The sequence below is a fragment of the Paramisgurnus dabryanus genome, chromosome 14, assembly GCF_030506205.2.
Source record: "Paramisgurnus dabryanus chromosome 14, PD_genome_1.1, whole genome shotgun sequence".
NCBI classification, from domain to species: Eukaryota; Metazoa; Chordata; class Actinopteri; order Cypriniformes; family Cobitidae; genus Paramisgurnus; species Paramisgurnus dabryanus.
In genome coordinates this window covers 26786850-26808152 of record NC_133350.1, presented here as the reverse complement: position 1 = coordinate 26808152, position 21303 = coordinate 26786850, and the positions used below count along the sequence as shown (strand labels likewise).

The 21303-nt window shown below is 39.1% G+C and overlaps 1 protein-coding gene across 2 annotated transcripts in view; it reads right to left on the bottom strand.

The window, feature by feature from the left end:
• Positions 1 to 19884, bottom strand: part of arid3a (AT-rich interactive domain 3A) — a 44498-nt gene extending 24614 nt beyond the window's left edge. Inside the window, exons 1-3 of one of the 2 annotated variants that reach the window (XM_065241793.2) lie at positions 19603 to 19884; positions 5497 to 5978; positions 4917 to 5199 (exon numbers count right to left, since the gene is read on the bottom strand). In XM_065241793.2, the coding sequence (XP_065097865.1) occupies positions 4917 to 5199; positions 5497 to 5801 (588 nt within the window). In that variant the 5' untranslated portion in view covers positions 5802 to 5978; positions 19603 to 19884. The remainder of the gene's footprint in view (positions 1 to 4916; positions 5200 to 5496; positions 5979 to 19602) is intronic. The other variant, XM_065241792.2, reaches the window with a different exon arrangement.
• Positions 19885 to 21303: the final 1419 nt, after the last annotated feature.

Genomic DNA, 21303 nt, shown 5'->3' with positions numbered 1-21303 from the left:
AATTAATGTCTTTGTGTCAGTTTATTGTTTACAATGGTCCGCAAATGTGCGTTTTATATATGTAACACGTGACCTCCCTACGTCACTACGCATTTACGTTAGGTCGCGCTGGACCGGACCTACACGAAAAGTTGTGGTTTAAAAGAGCATATTTGTTATTTTTATTGTCAAAAATGACAATCGTTTCGCTAGATGAGACCCTTATGCCTTGTTTGGGATCGTTTATAGTCCTTTGAAACTCCGTTGAAAAAAAATGTTACGTGTTGAGTTAAGTGTTAATTGTTGATGTCTATTAAAGTCCATTAAAAAAAGAAAAATCCTGCAATGTTTTCCTCAAAAAACATAATTTCTTCTCGACTGAACAAAGAAAGACATCAACATTTTGGATGACATGGTGGTGAGTAAATTATCTGGATTTTTCTTTTAAGAAAATGGAATATTCCTTTAACTTTGTATTTTTTGTTTCAATTAAATGTTTACCTGTATATTCGATGCTGTTGTTAGATACGTTAAAATCTTCAAGCACTGTTTGCTACATTTGTATCTCTTGGATCGTTGACCTTTATTTTAAATACTGACTGTTTATTTGCCCTGAATAAATACCTGGTATAGACTACAAAATGCTGGTCACCTAGCAAACTGAAACTAAAAACATTTATACCTAATTTAGTTATAGAAGGGCGGATGACCGGGTGAAAGAAAAGATATTTGCATTGCCCCAAAAAAACAGGCATATTTAGTCTCTTTTAAGATTGATTTGACTAATCTCATTTACAAAAGGATGCATTCAAGAAAAGAAAAGGCAAATCAAATCGAGCCGTATGAATAAAACCCGAAAACTTGGCAGGAAACGGACAACGGAAATAATCCCCTTCCTCATTGTGCGAATGATTAGAGCGTGTCGCTTTTGATACCAGTATATAAATCTGTTTCTTTATTCTATTCAACTTTATGGCAGGCACAGATAGCAGTTTGGCAGCGCGCCTTAATACACGATTAATTAATATCTGCATCAAACAATCGCATAAACAGACCCTGCGTTTATTTCACCTCTATTTATAGTCGTTTAGGAGGGACGGCTGGTCGGCAGAGCCCTTAAAAAGTTTTAATCCTTAAATTTAAAAAGTTCCAAGTTTAAGTTTAAATGTGAATTTTCACTTGAGAAATTTATTTAATTCGTAAAAAAAACTGGGCAGACTTTGGAACTGCTCCAGCTATGATGATCTATAGACTTTTCTGCCAGGGTCCAGATTATCACTTTCCCTCAGGCACATTCCACACTGCCCCCACCCACCTGCCCAAAAATAAACCAGCGGGCCTTAACCCCTTCCACAGTAGTGTTCACTTGATCTAAAACACCACGGTTACTGAACAAACAAATGTGATGTGTCAACAATTAAACTTGAACCAATAGTATGCAGCATAAAAACATTAGTATGTTGTCAAAACTGGGTGTATCCTTCAGTTTTGATGTTTGTATTGTCAGGGGTGGGGGGTAAAGTATACATTATACAACCATTCAAGTGCCTCTTTATGATTGCATAATATCATCTAAACACACATAGGGTGCTGCACGTCTTGATTATGTAACTGCTCACACTTTCTGGCGACGACTTGATATAAAGATAGAGCTTCAAACTGAACACTCGAGCCCCTATAACATTTCTGTGAACTAACAGTCGCAAACACCTGCAAACGCCTCACACGCTCGACATAGACCAATCACATGATTGTGTTCTCATGATTTAACCCTGATCCTTGTTTTTGGGTACAAATTGTCCAGATCAAACATGATTAAAAAATAAAACAGCACATATAAAGCAAAAATTTGGTTTGAGTTACCTTAAGGGAACACTTAAGCTTTAATGAAATGTCTGGTGTAATGTAAAGACCCTTATGCTGTTCAAAACCCATATAAAAATAGAGATATATAAACGACTACTCAAATCTTTTCTGAGCAGCTGCAACAAAAAATTTGCTCGACTGGAAGACTTTAAGAAATATATATGACCAACACTATCTTATGGCAATTCGTACGCATTTTACAAGGTGGCTTATTCGTATTAAAAGGTCACGTTCTTCATGATCCCATTTTTTAAACCCTAGTTAGTGTGTAATGTTGATGTTTGAGCATAAATAATACCTGTAAAATGATAAAGCTCAAAGTTAATTGTTAGGCGATATATTTTCTTTAACAGAATTCGCCTTTCAAAGCCTACAGTGAACGGCAGGTTTGGACTACAGTCCTCTACTTCCTGCTTTAATGACGTCAGTAGAACAGTTTTTTGACTAAACTCCGCCCACAGGAATACGTCAGTTGCCAGCTAAGCTAACGGCAAGCTAAGCTGCGGTCGTATCAAAACACACTAAACAAGCTAAACAATCAGGCCTCGTTACATATTTCTGAAGGAGGGACTTCATAGGACAAGAAAAACATCAGCCTGTTTTTAGGACAGTGAAAAACAGCGGTATACAGAAAGGGTAAACTGTGTGAAAAATACAGCGTTTTTATACGTAAAACATGAACACTTGTTATATTGCGCACTACATGGGACCTTTAATTCATAAGACCACATTTTAACATTTGCCTTGACCCCTGTGACATTGGGAATAGGGGTGGAGGTTTCGTAATTTTTTTTCTTATGATAATCGTACGTTTTTGCACTATTAAAGGATTAGTCAATTTTCTTTAAAAAAAAAATCCAGATCATTTTCTCACCACCATGTCATCCAAAATGTTGATGTCTTTTTTTCAGTCGAAAAGAAATTATGTTTTTTGAGGAAAGTATTCCAGGATTTTTCTCATTTTAATGGACTTTAATGGAACCAAACACATAACACTTAACTCAACACTTAACAGTTTTTTTCAACAGAGTTTCAAAGGACTCTAAATGATCCCAAACGAGGCATAAGGGTCTTATCTAGCAAACCGATTGTCATTTTTGATAAGAAAAATAAAAATATGAGTTAAGTTGAGTTAAGTGTTGGGGCCCATTAAAGTCCATTAAAATGAGATGACATTTTGGATGACATGGTGGTGAGTAAATTATCTGGATTTTTTTAAGGAAATGGACTAATCCTTTAACTTCATACGAATTTATCCGAAAAAATTCTCAGAAAATATGTATATAAATAAATATTCATTTCTGAATTATGTTTATTTGAGCAATTATTATTAAATGCGGGGTGCATGATTTTTGCGAAAAAGGGAGTCAGTCCCACTACCAAAACACACTTGTAGCCAATCAGCAGTAAGGGACGTGTCTACTAACCAACAACGTTGCTTGGGTTGCGTATGTGTGGGGCAGGTCTATCAAAAGAAGGTCCAGATTCTATTGGGGTAGGGGCGTGTTTGTTTGGGTGATTTCAAATGTCAACATTGGTTTTCAAAGATCATGCAACCCACCTTTAAAGGGATCATAGTGTAAAAATCTGTCTTTTTCCATGTTTAAGTGCCAAAAATGGGTCCCCAGTGCTTCTATCAAAATAGAAAATGTAAAAAAGATCAAACCCACTAACTTAGTTTTGGTAAGCCTACTTTGCAAGCCATGTGAAAAATTAGGTTGTTCAGATTTCGCCTGTTTTGTGACATAAGTAGCAAGGCCAATTACAATAATATTGCCCTTAATCACTGCCATTTAGTCCAGAGAAAAAAATATTGACAGCACAGTTGTGTTTCAATTTCAACAAACCACCATCATTGCGATCAGTGTTTGCTTTTCATCAGCTCATTTGCATTTTAAAGGACACACCCAAAAACGGCACATTTTTGCTTAAATATTTTGTGTCTCTTCTGACTGGGTGGGCCAGCCGTCAATGCCACCCTGGCCCATATGTAGCCTCGCCACTGCAGCTGACTGACAGACGACATTATGATAGCAGCAGACCGAAGCTACCAGCTGTCTCATTTTGCGAGGAACAAAAACTTAACTGAAGGACACATCGACTAAAGTAACAGTTCTTCTTCATTGTTCAAATGTGACAAAAAACTAAATATGCTGCATGTGATTTTTCCTCTTTTTTTTGCGTTTGCCTTTGGCACTATTTAGAAACAGCTAGTATTTAAGCCCTGAACCCATTTCATTTCAAGTTACGAGCATGTAACATCACAACAAGCTGCAGCCTGCGCATACGAGTGGCTAAACCACAGCTTATCCGTCACATAGCTATAGATTATGTATGTTTGGAATGCAACTATGCAATATATGGTGCAGGCTTAGCAAATAGCAAGAGCAATGCCTACAGTCTTACTGACTGGCTTGAGATCAGCACTAAATGTAGAAAATGTACATTCCAAAAAACTAAATTTTGTCTTTATCTTTCTATGCAAATTGTGTCACTTGCACAACTTACCAGTCACAAAAAAAGACTCAGATTATTAAAATAACCTAAAAACAACAGTACAGCAACTTGACGACCTCCAGCTATTAAAGAGCCGTCAACAATGTACTTTAATATAAATGAGATGTGTCCTTGTTGCTTGACACTTCATCGTGTTGCACCTGTTAAGAACATGACGTTCCAGAGAGGTGGGCTGTAGCTAAGAGACATAAGAGTCTCGGGTTGTATATCAATTACTTCTGGGGTTCTGCTTTCATAACCTTTCTTCCAAGTCCCATTTGGTCTAGGTTCCTCACATTGCTGTTTTCAAATCCATGTTCATGTAGCTTACTTGGTAGAGCATTGCGTTAGCTGTGCAAAAGTCAAGAATTTGATGATTCGGAACCTCGGAGTATAGTCTGTTTTTAAATGTACTGCCTTGAAAGTATACCATAGTTTATTTGACCCATATGTGTACACAGACAAGTATGACATCACAATTTGTGTTCCATAGGAGGGATGATATTTTGCACTCCTAACCCAATGCTCTATCATCTGAGTTACAGTAATATTGTAAAATCACCCACAGTGCCTACCTGTCTGAACTGCTCCTCATAGGTCCAATCTGCGTGATCCTGCCCATGAGGCGGCCCGTGGGACGAATGAGCGGAGTGCACCAGCGCACGTGGTTCGGTTTCAGAGCCGGCTCTGGCTTTCAGCAGCTGAGACGATGGGTGCATTTGGCGGTGGGGTAAGAGAAGAATACCTCTGCCGGGGGTGAGGGCATCACGACCCGACGGTAACCCTTCGTCGCCCAGATCGTCGTCGTAGTCCTCCTCCATCTCGCCCTCGAAATCATCTTCATCCCATTTCTGCTTTCTGCACATTGACATGAGATAGAGATGATTGTTATTGAAGTGCTTGACTAAACAAAGCTAATTGCTATGAAAAACATGTGGTTTATGTGGCATTTAGAGTGTTGCTATGTGGTTCCTCTCACATTCAGCCAGACATTACAGTGGTTGTTATGATATTTTGGGCCTTTCCTATGGTCTTATTGTTTTCTTAACATGAGTCAAATACTTTGTAAAATCATTACAAACGGTCATGACTTTTGTGTTGTGTCATTCAAGTTAAGTGTGTGTTTAACTCATGTGCATGCGATGGCCCACTCACATTTGCTCTTCCTCCTCAGACCCCATCATATGATTGTATTGCTCGTCTTCATCATCATCATCTTCCTCATCATCCTCTCCTCCACTGCTGCGATCAGACATGGGGCTGTCGGCCCTTTGAAGTCCAGCGGCTACCGCGCGCATTGCAGCCAGTGCTGCCATTTGAGCTTGCTCCGCATCGGAAGTGGAGTTCAGTTTTAGCTCCTCCCCCGAAGGGGCGGGGCCGTTTGACTGCCCCGCTTGCTCCATCAGCAGTTTGGCTCTCTGCTGTCTGTGCAGGTTCTCCATCACCGCCTGCAGCTTCATTGCCTGAGAAACAGGACGCGCTAGGATTCTGCCCCCTTCACTTCCCCCCACTGCGGAAGACAGGCTGGACCACTTTCTGTAGACTTGATCCAGAGGGGCGGGGCTTTTATAACAAGCCGGAATGGTTGGTCTTCTACTTTACTTTAAGTGGGAGGACGACCCCCACACAGGGCCTACCTGTGAACAAGAGAAATGATGTGTGAGAAAGAGCCAGAGGAAATGTGTGAGTGAGTGTGTGTAAGTGTAAGTGAGTAGAGTGAAGTGAGTGAGTGTGAGCGAGCGTGTGTTGGTGAGCGAGAGTGATTGAGTGAGAAAGAGAGGGAGGGTGAGTAAGAGAGAGCGAGTGAGTGAGTGAGTGAAAAAGTGTGAGTGAGTGAGCGAGAGTGTTTGAGTGAGCGAGAGAGAGTGAGTGAAAAAGAGAGGGAGAGTGAGTAAGAGAGACCGAGTGTGTGAGTGAGTGAAACAAAAGTCTGAGTGAGTGAGAGTGAGTGAGTGAGCGAGCGAGTGTTTGAGTGAGCGAGAGAGAGTGAGTGAAAAAGAGAGGAAGAGTGAGTAAGAAAGACCGAGTTTGTGAGTGAGTGAAACAAAAGTCTGAGTGAGTGAGAGTGAGTGAGCGAGCGAGCGAGTGTTTGAGTGAGCGAGAGACAGTGAGTGAAAAAGAAAGAGAAAGAGAAAGTGTGATTAGCGCGAGAGAGAGAGTGAGCGCGGGCGCGAGAGAGAGAGTGAGCGCGGGTGCGAGATAGAGAGTGATCGCGGGCGCGAGATAGAGAGTGAGCGCGGGCGCGAGAGCGCGGGCGCAAGAGAGAGAGTGAGCGCGGGCGCGAGAGAGAGAGTGAGAGTGGGCGAGAGTGTTTGAGTGAACGAGAGAGACAGAGTGAGTGAGATAGAAACAGAGAGTGAGTAAAAGAGAGAGAGCGTGGGCGCGAGAGAGAGAGAGTGAGCGTGGGCGCGAGAGAGAGAGTGAGCGTGGGCGCGAGAGAGAGTGAGCGTGGGCGCGAGAGAGAGAGTGAGTGTGGGCGTGAGAGAGAGAGTGAGAGTGTGCGAGAGTGTTTGAGTGAACGAGAGAGACAGAGTGAGTGAGAAAGAAACAGAGAGTGAGTAAAAGAGAGTGAGTGTGGGAGTGAGTGAAAGAAAGTGTGTGAGCGAGCAAGAGTGAGCAGGAAAGTGTTTGAGTTAGCTAGAGAGAGTTAGTGAGTGAAAGTGTGTGTGTGAGTGAGTGAGTGAGTGAGTGAGTGAGTGAGTGAGTGAGTGAAAGTGTGTGAGTGTATGTGAAAGTGTGTGTGAGTGAGTGAGTCAAAGTGTGTGTGAGTAAGGGAGTGAGTAAGTGAGAAAGAGTGTGTGCGAGAGAGAGAGAGAGAGAGAGAGAGAGAGAGAGAGAGAGAGAGAGAGAGAGAGAGAGAGAGAGAGAGTAACAGAGAGTGAGTGAGTGAGTGAGTGAGTGAAAGAAAGTGTGAGTGAGTGAGTGAGTGAGTGAGTGAGAAAGAGTGAGTGGGCGAGAGAGTATTTGAGTGAGCGAGAGTGAGAAAGAGAGTGAGCGAGAGTGAGAAAGAGAGTGAGTAAGAATGAGTGAGTGAGAGAGTGAGTGAGTGAGGGAGTGAGAAAGAGTGTGTAAGTGAGTGGGTGAGTGAGTGTGAGAGACAGGGTAAATGTGTAAGTGTGTGTGAGTGTGTGAGAAAGCGAGAGAGAAAGGGTCAGAGTGAGTAAGCGAGCGTTTGTGAGTGAGCGAGTGAGTGAGTGAACGCACTGTGAGCAACACAGATCAGGACTCAACAACAGGGAATTCAAGGAAATCTGTCAACAATGAATATTCAACTGCCACTATTGAAGTATCAGAGAGTCACTTAAACAACTGACCATACATGCTTTCATACACTCTAATGCTGCTAGATAAGAAAGAAATGCAAAATGTATCTAATAAAGCACTAACCAAATCTCAGCTACCAATCTGCTGTTCCACATATAGCAAAATTTTACATTAAATGTCATTTAATGGACTTATTTTGTTTAGAAAACATAGCATTACAGAATGACTTCATAGGTCACTCAGTTCAATAAACGAAACTCTTAAATGTGGTTGTAAGCAAATAATAATGATATATAGACAAATAAAATGTTTTTAGGTCAAGATGAACATATCAAATGATCTATTTGGTTAACATTACCATTGTAGCCTGAAACATCCGCATCTTGTGCAAACATCTTTGTGCGAAATCTAGGTGTCCTAGACATGTGTTTTCCTAGAAATCTGAATGTTTAGTAAAACTACTTTGCTATCAAGACCATCTAAAGTATTCTGCAGAACAAAAACATAAAAACTTCAGAGCCAGTCAGAATGTTGGCAGTGAGATATGAAGTACTTGCCCAACCGGAGTAGCAAAAAAAACCCTTATTGTTGAACCGATATAAAAGATGAACCAGATGAACTATGATAGAATAAAAACATTGCTAAAAAAATAACAGCAGTAATCCCATTTAATGAAAACCCATCATTCATAAAGTGACACATGCACAGCACGTCCTTCATTACCTGACTTATTATAAAGGAGACAGCGTTGTCTTTTAGTATGTGGAAATGATCTCTTACAAACATTTGCATATACCATCAACATATGCTATCTACCATCCATCATGACCCACCTTATTCTGTTCACTGCACCTGTAAACACAGGCATCATGACATGAGTCTACACTGGAAGAGACGCTTCATTAATTATAATAATCAGATCATCTCTTCAGGAGTGTACAACTACAACAAAGACTTGATCATCATTTTATTTTTTTTCAGATGGCGTTTAAAACACAGGCACATCTCACGGACTGCATAACTTTACATGTTCACTAAGCACTGTGCCTGCTGCTTTTTGGGGGCTTTATTTGTTGTGATAAAAGTATATATAACTATATATAAGCATTGCTTTTGCCCTCACTCACCCCTCTCTCTAGCCTATTAACATCATGTCCTAAAACCCCTACCATTCGACTGCTATTATATCACATCCCATCTATTTCGTTCACAATGTGCATTTCATGCCTGTGGCTGTAAAGCAGGTTATAAAACATTTCATCGCTCAGCACGATGAGGGCATACAATGAAACTGCAGGGGGTTTATGGGTTAACCCGCAGAAATGGAGGGATTGTGAAGTCTGAGCAAACACAGAGGAGATAAAGGGAACGCTAAGGGTCTAATTCCACACTGATAATGAGACTCACGCTGGCCGACATACAGATTCCCTATAGGTGTCCGAAAAACGCACACATTCAATCAAATGAGCCTAAACTGGTTCAGAATATCTATTATTTAATCACGACCTGCTGGAACACGATACATCACAATGAAGGCGTAATAGAGAAACGAACAAATAGGGATTTCTTTTGAAATGTGACCCTGAGGAAAAAATCCTATTGCATGTGACTTCATAGATTTACTCAGACTTTATCCTGATCTAAACATACATTTAACATGGCATCTGATTTACTGAAACTTAGGTATTCTGGTCTGGTGACATTTTTCATGCCACTTTTGAGATGTCAAGGTGAGTTATTAAAATATCAAATGTGTGGCCTTACATTTCTGATTTGATATATAGAAACCAACACCTTGTTTGGGAAGTTACAATTTAGAGTATGCAGTGTACCACATGAGTAAAGACTCGCTGACATCTATTAATAACACAAATCAAACTGGTTACAAGAGATCAGCTGTCACTTATAAATGATGTTACCAAGAAGTCTTTGTGTTATTTTAGCTATTGCTGAATGTGGCATCTCGGGTAAGTTCAGAGTTTTAATCTCTGATGTGTACTAGTTAAATAAACCGTTTCCAAGGCAACAAGCTCGATATTCAAGTACATAGGGGACAGACCCTGGATCAGCATTATTACAAAACAGCTACATGACTATTAAAAGGAATACTCAATTATTATAAAAAATCCAGAAAATGTATTTACCCCCAGGTCATCCAAGATGTTTGTCTTACTTACTTTAGTCGAGAAGAAATTAAGCTTTTTTTAGGGAACATTCCAGGATTTTTCTCCATATAAATTGAGTTTAGTGGATCTCAACAGTTTCCAGTTTCAATGCAGCTTCAACGGCCACTAAACGATCCGAACCGAGGCATAAGGGTCTTATCTTACGAAAAGATCGTCATTTTTTTATAAATTATAAAAATAAGTACTTCTCGTCTTGCACTAGTAGTGTGACGTGCCCACGCGACCTTACACAATCACGTCAAAAGGTCATGTGTGAAACCTAGGAACAATTTTAAACAATAAACTGACGCAAAGACGTTACAGGGCTCAAAATTACGACCATTTTGGTCGGATAGGCTTCTGAAATGTAATTGGCGCGACCTCAAAGTTTATTTGGGAGAATTTGTGCGAGTGCAAATGATTGTTGTGGTGCAACCCGTTTTAATTTCTTTATATAATGTTCGCATACTGTAGAATAATTAGCAAACGTCTCCTGGAGACCAATGAAATATTATACGGAGGACTCAGTGCTGTTTTTAGTTATTATTCGGTATGGCCAGTGCTATCCTCTCACTATATGTTCAGAGCTGCTATAAAAGAAATTGAGAAATGTGATGGTCAAACCCATCAAAATAAAAGTCTGTTAAACGTAATGAAGTTGACAGAAATATATTACCATTTTGAAGTAAAATCTAGTTTTAAAATAATAAAAATTATGCTTTTAAATTATTTTTATTAAGTGACAAAATCATACTCAAAAGATTTGTACTTTTATTTTTACTTTAAACAAAGTTCTGTTTTGCAGCACTTTGAAAAAAAATAAAAAATAAATTCATTTTTTATTAAAATAAATTTGTTTTGTTTTTATTTGATAAAACACTTCCCTGCCAAAGACAAGTTTTTATAAATAAATTATTTAAAATAACATCAAATGTTTTTTATATGGCCCCATAAATCTACACGTTTTAAGCATAAGAGTTTGTTTAAAAATTGGCCAAGCACAAGTCAAGTGTGGCAAATAATATAAGATGAAGTTCGATTGTTCAAGCTTTTAATCTTCAGGATGATGAAGTTTTGGTGCTCCTATAATTTACAATGGATGCTCCTAAATTTTTGCTGGTGCTCCTAACTTTTAAATTGGGAGCACCAGTGCTACCTAATAAAAAAAGTTCATTTTGAGCCCTGCATTAATTAATATCATTCCTCATACAACAATGTCTGAATGATCATCTTTCTCCATACTTGTGAACACTGGAGCGGTAGTTTTGAATGAGTCTTGCGTGACCTCTAGTTTCGACATAAGGTCACACTGGCGCATCACACGACACGACTAGTGCAAGACGAGAAGTTGTGGTTTAAAAGTACATTTTTTGCGAAATGACAATTGTTTCGTTAGATAAGACCCTTATACATCGGTTGGGCTCGCTTAGAGCCTTGTTAAAGCTGCACCGAAACTGTAAACCATTGAGCTGTGTCTTTCTTTGTTCAGTTGAAAAGAAATTAACATCTTGGATGATATTCCACTTTTTATGAAAGTAATCTAATCATTTTGCCCTGATAACCAAACATTCAACCAAGTATAGATCATTTTAGACCATTAGCACAGCTTTCTGCACTAATAGTCGGTAAAAAAAACATTAAGACAATGCTACAACAATATTGTTAATTTTTTTATGTTCCAAGTCCGGCTTCCCATGTGGTTCACTTTCTAATGATACCATTTTAAAAGGTGATGATAGATCATTTTAAATATGACAAGATGATGCTTGGAAGAGAAAATATTATAGCAGGGATTCAAGCCCTGAATCTCAAGCTGTGCTCAGATGCCTCTTGAAACCACGTTTCAAGGAATTCAAGCAAAGGTGAGCCAATTGCGTGACCTCGCTAACCATATTTTCATAGGTTTCTATGACAATAGCGTGCGCCTTCACATACATGATGCTTCCTTCCTCACGTCAGCGAGACAAAAGCAGCAGGCGCACTTTTAAATGCAAATGGTCCTTTTTCTTTTTTTGGGGGGGGGGGGGGCATTGACACAATGATGATCAACACACACAGTAATGAGAGATGAGACTGTTTACTTAACACAAGGTTAAGTTTATTCCTAAAATAAGTTGACTTTAAATATTGACATTCCTTCTAACACTTAATCTGATAAAAGTTGACACGAGTTTAACTGAAGGGAACCATGCATACGACCCAAAAACAAAGTCTTTACACCTTCATCTTAACTCTAAGAACAGGATGTGATGTCACAAGCCCTTACCTCAAAATTATAGCTTCAAAGGCTGGGAAAGGATGCGAGCAAACCGCTTTGTCTATTTCACACTGTAGTAAAGACAATGCAGAAAATATTCAACAACACAAGGGACGGAAGTCTTAAAGACGTGCCGCAGACGCTCATTCATTCTGCTGGTGTGGGGTCCGTGGGTGTTTTAGGCATTTCTGCGAACAACACTACAGCTATTGAACCCATGAACAGAGTTTCTTTATGAAGGGATGAAGCGTGATTGAACGGCCTGATTCAGCTTTTCTGAATGTGATTTACACAATTCTGAATAATTAAATGTTTTCTACATACTTCATTCAGAGAGTTTCTGTCAGTACCTCATCTCACCTATAGGGGGCATTTATGATATAATGCGCTACAATGCGCATGACTTGTGCGTTGCATATGCTGCATAATAAATTAAAATTTTAAATATCAGGAGATGCACCGCACAATACTGCATGATAAATGTTTCAAACCGTAATATGCTGCACCGCTGACACATCATCTTTACATTTCATGTTTAATTTAAGTGCTCTACAGTTAACCTCAGCAATAAATATGGCTGCTTTGCATTATTAATCCCAATCTGTGAATTTCAAATCATACAGAGTAAAAAAACATCAATGCCATACTACATGTGTCACATAGTCTTGCTGAAAAACGGAGGGTTACATTGAATCACACTGGCAACGTAACGCATTACACTGTCGGACACAGTACATAGTCATATAATATATACTTCTGTAAATGGCATGGTTATTCCAAAGCGCTAGAAATTTACACAATATGGTACACATCTTCTGAGGCCACTATTAAAGAGGGAAAATAGTGTGAAATACCAGAAACGCTTTCTGTCTACATCTGCATTTTCAAAATAACTTCTATAGGCGTTGTTCAGCTCACTAGGGGTGTAATGCTGCGTTCAGACCAGCCGCGGTAGAGGCTTCAAGTGCGAGTGATTTCAGTGTTAAGTCAATGTGAAGACGCGTTGACGCGCATCTGGAGGTCTCGCGACATTGACTTGTCTAGTTTGCGCGAAAGCTGCGAATTGAGCGTTGCCACAGGAAACGCGCATGTTGGAAAATTTGAACTTTGGCGGAACAACGCGCCATGTTAAACAATCAGGAGAATGCTCTAGTAGTGACGTTATTACAGAAAGTGAGCAGAGTCGCAGAAGTGGTTCCCATGACATGAATTTCCGCGTGAATGTCTCGATGACTAGAATTTCACACGTGGCTTTAACGCGCGAGTAAACGCAAAATGTTCAAGCGGCAAACTAGACGCGTTAGACGTGGCTGCTTGCTGTGCTTCTCAATGAATTATGGTGACATGCTGCTACATCCAAAACCAGAGGGCGCTCTTGTGCAAAAACGCAATATGTGCCGCAGAAAAAGAAACATTTAGGGGGTGTGCACACCAAAGCTTTTATACGTGACTGAAAATGCCTGAAGGACGCCAAATACCAGCTGTTTCTTCAGTTTCTTTTGTTTATTAGTCGTGGTACGACGTGCCAGTTGGTTGTTGTAATATTTTTCCCGGCAGTCCTCCACTGCAATTGGATGGCCGTGTGCTAACTGACAATAGTCCCTTTCACACATACAGTCTTTACAAGTAATTTACAGGTAAATTGCAGGTAACAGGTCATGTGTGAACAGAACCTTTCCGGTAAATCAGTGCTGCCAATTTACCAGAAAGAGAGGTTGTAAGATTACCAGTAATTTATGATGTCAGGCTGCGCTGATAGCTTCGGGCCAATCATAACATTTTAATACAGATGACACGTTTACCCCCGCACTGTTTACGGACCTTTCAACACACGCGCTGCTTGAAAGTCGAGCACACCTGAAGTTTACGTCCACATTTATTCAACAAAGTTGTTTAAAACAGCTTATCATCTACTTGCCGAATTGCCGGCCCCCCGTGAAGCTACTGCAAACAGTACTGTTGTTTAAGGCGCATTTTCGGTTTGACGTCGCCTCATGCAATGTTGTTTGGTCCAGAGCAACTTCGCAACCATCAGCGTTTACCAAAGACGTGAAAACAACAAAATACGGACCGTGGATATGAACAACGTGGATTGTTTACAAATACAACACTGAGCTCGCCGCGCGCCACAGGTAACTTCCGCTTTCTCAACGGATTTGCCGGTATTTTGATACTGATGTGTGAATGATGTCTTACTGGTAAAAAGACGGAATGTCACTGCGTGTGTGAACAGCACATTTTTGTATTTACTGGTAAATTCATGGTAATTTACCAGAATTACTGTGTGAAAGAGGCTATTGACAAGCTGGGCTTTTCACCCAAAGTTGAATATTTGTAAAAAACACAGAGCTTCCATTGGAAACAATTGAAAACATACACCGGTCGCGGGCATAGAAGCTTTGGTGTGCCGCCCCCCTAAACACGCAGCTCCAGGAAATGCCTAGAAGCATATTTATATCGCTGTTCTTTATACTTTTTAGGTTTTCATGATTATAGAGAATATAACTTATTTATAACCATGTTTCACAAGTGTTGCTTTTTCAAATGCATGTTATAAATGATTCAAACTCACATTGATTTTAGATTGAAAGAGACTTCCTACTGATCAAAAAGCCATAGTACATGAAAAAGCTGTGCATAATATTGGAAAAAAATGCCTTTGGACACTAATTGTACCTGCTGTGTTTATTGTATCTTGAAAGGTTTACATCATTCGAATCACAAGAATCTCGGCTTTCCAAAAATGTGTGACATGTTTAGTTATTTGCTTTTGAGTTGTTGTATGACAAGAAGTTTTCTGTCAAAAAATTCCTCCCAAGGTAAATTGGAACTTTAAGGGGTTCATGATTTTATGATTTAAGATTATGGGCAAAATCATAATCATGATTATTTTGGTAAAAATCATAAACACGGTTATTTAACACGATTACTTCATGCATTTATTTAACATTTTTAAAGTAAGTGTTGCAATAGACTACATGTGGCAAAGCAGTGGTGCCTTCGAAGTGCCTTACAAACACATTGGTCCACCAGCATGCAATTTATATTTTAATTGCAACATTTGAAAATTGGATCAGAGATAAGCTCAATGTGTTTGAAGGAGTTTTTAAATACATAACTGAACTGAACAATTAAAAGGACATAAAAAATATTACAGTACGTTCCCATAATTCACTCTCAGAAATAAAGGTACAAAACTGTACATTTTCTGTCACTGGGGCTGTACCCTTTATTAGTACCTTAAAAATACATATTAGTATCTCAAAGGTACATATTGGTACTAAATGTTTACATATCTGTACCTAATGGTCCATACAATTACCTTTTTAAAGGGTGCTGCCCCAATGACTTTTTTCTAACAATGTAGGTCCTAAAGGTACGGTAATCTACCCAAAATTGTATTCTGTTTTTTTATTCATGTAAAGGTACCAATCGGAAACTTAGGGTAGAGCCCCAGTGACAGAAAAGGTACAGTTTTGTACCTTTATTTCTGACAGTGTATTACATATCTGCTTTTTTGGCAATCCCTCATATTTCTTTTTCTTACTATTTTGAAATCCTTTTTTACCCCCATCTCTTTTCAAATTTGTTTAACTTTTACTTTTGGTTACAACATGCGTCATCATAAAAGTTTAGACATCCATCATTATAATCCCATTATTATTCTGCCAGTAAAGACTATGAAATGTCAACGCTCCAGTCTGCATTTAGTTTTATTGTCGTCAGTGTTCCAGAATCTTCATGTGAATAGTGTTATTGTTCTTTTATGACCTCCGTTCACAATGGCACCCGCAGGGTAAAAAAAACAGTGCGGACAAATTGCAGCATTTTCTACCAAACATCAAGCAGTTTTCGCGTTAAATTTACTTTTAACAAAACCATTTATTTTGTTCCTTTTAATAATAATAAAAAAATTGTTCCTTTTGTAAAACTGATGTTAAAGGTTCCTTATGGAAGCATAAAGCCAAAAATGTTTAATTTATGACATCATAGCACCTATATTTTTAAGAATGATATTGGTCAACTTGATATCCCACCAGTATTAAAGTGACACTGTCATTGGCTGAAAAAAAAACTGGCTGAACGAGTTAGTTGATAGTTTCTTGTAGGACATGAAAGTGGTGAGTGAGTGGTGGGTATGCTGCACCTTTGTGTTACAACCTTTGAAGAATCCAGTCTTTGCAGCTCTGACAGTCGTCCCACAAAAGATTGCAGATGACTGATATTGTAATTCAGCAATCAGGTTTGCTTATTTTGTTCGCTCGTAGCTATGAGGGCAAACTGCCAAACTATATTATGGCTTGGGTAACAGCAGAAATCTTTGTTAACCAAATTACACAATCGCCTACCATGGAACCGTGGCTCCAGGCCACAGCTTCCTCGCCCAAGACGGAATTCCCGAGAAAAAGGCAAGACTTCCACGGGGAAACAAGACTGAACGTCAGCTGGTTGGGATTCCCACATGGCACGCTCCCAAACAGTGAAATCATCGCTTTTTTGGCAGGTGCTCGAGGTGAACGGCAGTCTGCCACAGAAACGCTTTAATATGTGGCTTTTGGCAAAGGCGCAGTTGAATATAAGCCAAGCCACTCAACCGAGTCCACACAACCTCCTCCCAACCCCAAGCGTGCTATTCTGTCAGCAATGAACTCTGGCTTTTTATAGACACATCAAATGCATTGACATGCATCGATGAAAGTTGCATTGGTTTTAATTAAGCCAATTGTTTGTTTCTAGCGCTGGCATGCAAAATATGTTTACTTATAAAAAACTTGTTTTATTTCCTTATGGATGCCTTGCATTTTCTTGTAATGGCGGTTTCGTTGACGTACAGCGTTGCCCACAGCCCTATTGAGATATGCGCGTATACATTCATCTAAAAACAGTTCCCAGTGCAAATGTGACGATAGATATCTGATCCCACTCTACATTAACTGGTAACAAGCTAAGCCGAAACCTGTTTGACCAGCTCAGGGTCTGTCAACCTGAAAACTTGCAGATATGAAGATGGTTGATATGGCCGCTTCAGTCTGATCACAACAGGTGTGACAGGATACAGTGCCTCATTCCTTCATGTACCTCGGCTTATCAGTTTAGACCCCAAGTGCCGTTTTATTTCACCCTGGGACGTGCCAAAGTCACCTATTCAAGTTACGGTTCATGCATCAACGTTTTTTTTTCTCAAGTAAAGCGATTTATGTGCCGCTGGTGTAATGTAAACTCCAAAATGACAGTTTCCATACAGGTTTCTCAAATTCTCCCCCGACCTGTCATTGGTCAAACAAAATGATAGCTCTGGCCCCCAGGCAAACGACTGGTTCGTGTTGGTGTATAGGGTTGGTCTGTACGTTCAAACGGTCGTTACATTCGTGTTTTTTGAGGGGGGGATCAACATATATCTCACCCATGTAAAATAAACCAGCATAGGTTAATTTTCCAGAAAAATTGCACGCTCCACATTTAACTGGATCTAAGCAGATGACCTGGTTTTCAGTGGGCGAAACTGATACCATTAACTAGAGAAACGAGGTGTGGCTGAAGGCTCACTTAATACAGATACACACACAATTGTGCAATAATAATCAATGCTGTTAACTGACCTAGCAATAAATACACAGAAGCAATGCTTCTGTTAATCGTTTTAAGAAGATCATTTTAAAAAAATACAAGATTATATATAAAAAGTGTGTTCTGGTTTCGTGTTATTTTAACCACTCATCCAAAACTCACATTGCAATTATTGGAGTTCCTCTTTCGCTATAGCCCCTGGTTTTTTTTGTGGCTTCATTGAATCTATCCATATACACGGCATGCAAATCTTCTTGCAGACAGGTTCGTTGCGATCACAGCTGTAGCCACAGTTAGAGTTGGTTACATTTGCTAATGGAGCATAACGCCGTCTGGCTAAGCGAAAACTGAAGCATATGATTAGAAATGCAAGCATGCCATCCGACTCCATCATTTTCTGAATGCAACAGCATGGCATGAACTCTCGCTTATATCGGCTTGGTTTGGTACTTATTGTTTAGGCATCATAATAAATATCTGTACTCTATCATTGAACACGTTTCTCTCTCTCTCGCTGGGCAAAGTGCATTTTAACATAAGGCCTCATAAACCAACACAAGATATATAATTGTGCCAAAATGCACGACGTCAGACAAACAAGCCACATTATTTGTTATTCAACACAATACAAACCGGAGCATAATTGACTGTTTGAGGCATGCACATGGTTCATTAACGCTGGATAACTTAACCTTTTAAAGTCCATCCCTAAAAACAATAGAAGCAGACAGAACACAAACAACTGTAATCTGCACTTTCTCTTCTGTTTTTTTACTCTTTATGCACCCAAATAATGGCAAAGATCAAACAAGTCTTTTTTTCCCCTTTTCCTAACTCAAATGTTGTGGATTAGTAACCGATCATGTGCGTATATAGGCACATAATGACTACTCTAAGCATATAGAGTTGTATATGCAAATAGAAATGCAAACCTTGCATTGTAAAGATTCGTTCCTACACGTTGGTTTGTGGGAAAAAATTCCACACAAGATTAGTGGGAGCGAGCGGTTACTGTATCAAATACATTTCCCAGCTGTTGCTGCACATATATAAGCCAAAAACAACTGTTCTCAAGTCAGCGGTATGTTTCAACATAAAGCCACGTGTAGTTCATGCACGCACAGTTACGACAAATCTGCTTTCCTGTTTATGTGAAACAGATATCTTATTAGAGACTGAAGAAGTCTAGTCTGTATTTCTTTAAAGAGCGTCTTAAAGACGAAGAGAATAAAATCTAATCAGTCTTCTTAACCCACATACATTTTAAACAGGGCTCTTTAAAGAGGTTTCCTTAACCCCAGGGAATTCAAAATCTATAGGGATCTAAAGCTTTCAGAGGTGGCCGTGACATAAAGCACATTGAAAGCTATATATGTAACTTACATATATGTAAACTCACATACAGAAGTATTTTCTAATCCATATATCCTATATTATAAAATGTATTTAAAACAGACTTATATTTTTGACAAAGGTCAACACATACATACATACATACAGATATAACTATACACATACATACACACACATACATATATAGGTTATCACCTGTATGACCAATCAAAGAATATGTATTTAGCTTTTTTATATCAGCGCAAAATCTTAAATCGAAAAACAACTTTCACACATAAATATCACAGATAACAGACCTGGTTAATAATTAAATAATAAATAAAACCCGTCAACAAATAGCTTACCTATCGAAACCACATCCAGAAGAACTGAGTGGGGGTTTTAAGGGACTAACTTAATTTGCATATATAAATCGTCTGCCTGGCGATAGTTTGTTCAGTACAGTATGTTCAGTGCGATGTTTATTCTACTGGCAGTTAGATACAATATAACCATCACTAACCAAACTAACTACAACCACAAACACACATTACTACATGACCACGACTATATTAAATCAAACTTGACAGAGTAAATAAACTCATTATGCCTCCTAAAGCGAGAGCATATCCCACAATGCGTTTTTCCTCATCTAGATAACACATTTCAACTCACTTCACTCACCAGTTCAACTTCCGTTGAGTTTTTTCTCGGGAAGCGGAAGGAACATTCCCGATTTCCCCGTTAAAACGACGCGCTCGCGGCGCTCTTTCAAGTCAGTATTTGATAAAGTCACGAATACATAAAGGTGTACATTAACTCAACAACCCGTGTCTTCTGTGCAGCACCTCTCTCTTCCTCATTAGATTTGGATATAGAGGTTAAATTGGCTGTAACATCATATGCGCGTCTGATCTGAGGCGGTGCCCGCGGTCGCTGTGTTAAGCCATTGGTTGACAAATAGCAATCAGATGCAAATTCCAAAGCTCTGAATCAATGGCTGCCTTCCCCCACTCTATAGGAAACATCCACAAATGACTCAACGGTAATGATGGCAGAAAGGTCCTTGAGTTTAACAAACTACGATGACCTTTACACCAAAAACCCGCGTTTGGGCCCTAAACTTGTGTTGTGTTCGTTTCGCTCGGTAAAATCTGTTCACTAAAGCACACAGAGTCTCTAGACCACCCGTCGGACGTGAGTTATACGTATGTACGCTATATGGTGCGATGTATACATTGGGCGACGTTCCCTGCCACAAGCTCTTCCCTTCTGTGTTGTTGCTGCTGGTGTTCTCGTGCAAACATATACACAGACCTATGTATCAATGCTAATCAGTGATAAAACAACGAGCAGTGTTGCCAATAATTGAAGATTATTAACGGATTCCGATTATGTTAAAGTAAAAAATCTGATAATCTAGTTTAGTTAATAGGGAAATTTAAAAGATGAAAGTGAAAAGCGTAAACATGTTTATAAACACCCAATAACTAGCTTATAAGTATGGGTGTATCGTGTGTAATAAGCAAACCTTACATGTACAAAAGATAGAAGATGAAACAAACACCACTTTAGATGCACTTTGTGTATTTTTATTAGGTTGATTATACTTATATATACATTGAATTATAACGCATGCTTTATAAATGTCATATGTCACAAGTGTAGGCCATTTCTAGGAACTGACATGTGTGGTTCTGTGTAAAGTACACAAAGTACTCCGAACAGCATTGGGTTTCCATCTACTGGACTGACAAAGTATTACATTCACTGTATACATATTTGGACAAAGCCACACCTAAAATGTATACATGGCCATACGATACAAAGCGTCCCACCAAGCTTATGTTACATTTTATAATACCTTTTTTTACCCAGGAAGAAATTTCACAGAAGTAGGCTTGTAAAGTTTTCAAATATAAACCAATGGATGTAGCCTACAGTAGGCTACAGTAGCCACTGTTAATAAAAAAAAGTGAAATGGTCTCTAGCTGTCACTGGGACAGTACCCTTTAACAAGTACTCATATCTACATAAAAGACTGTAACCTTGAATAGAATAGACTTTTTTTTGTTCATTTGTTCTGAAACAATAAAATACTGTATATAACAGCAGACATAAGACATAAAATGTAATGCAAAATAGACCATTTGGATAGACAATATATTGTTCATATGAATATGAACAATATATACACTAAAACAAAACATAGTCAAGGAATGTAAACATAGTAAAGTAGTGAAAAAATTAGTAGTAATGTAGTAGGATATTATTGTTGCACCTGTCCTGTGGGGTGTAGGAGAGTTATGTATTTAAACATTTAGCTGCCTGGGGGAAGAAACTGTTTTTCAGTCTGTTGGTTTTAGAGATTATGTC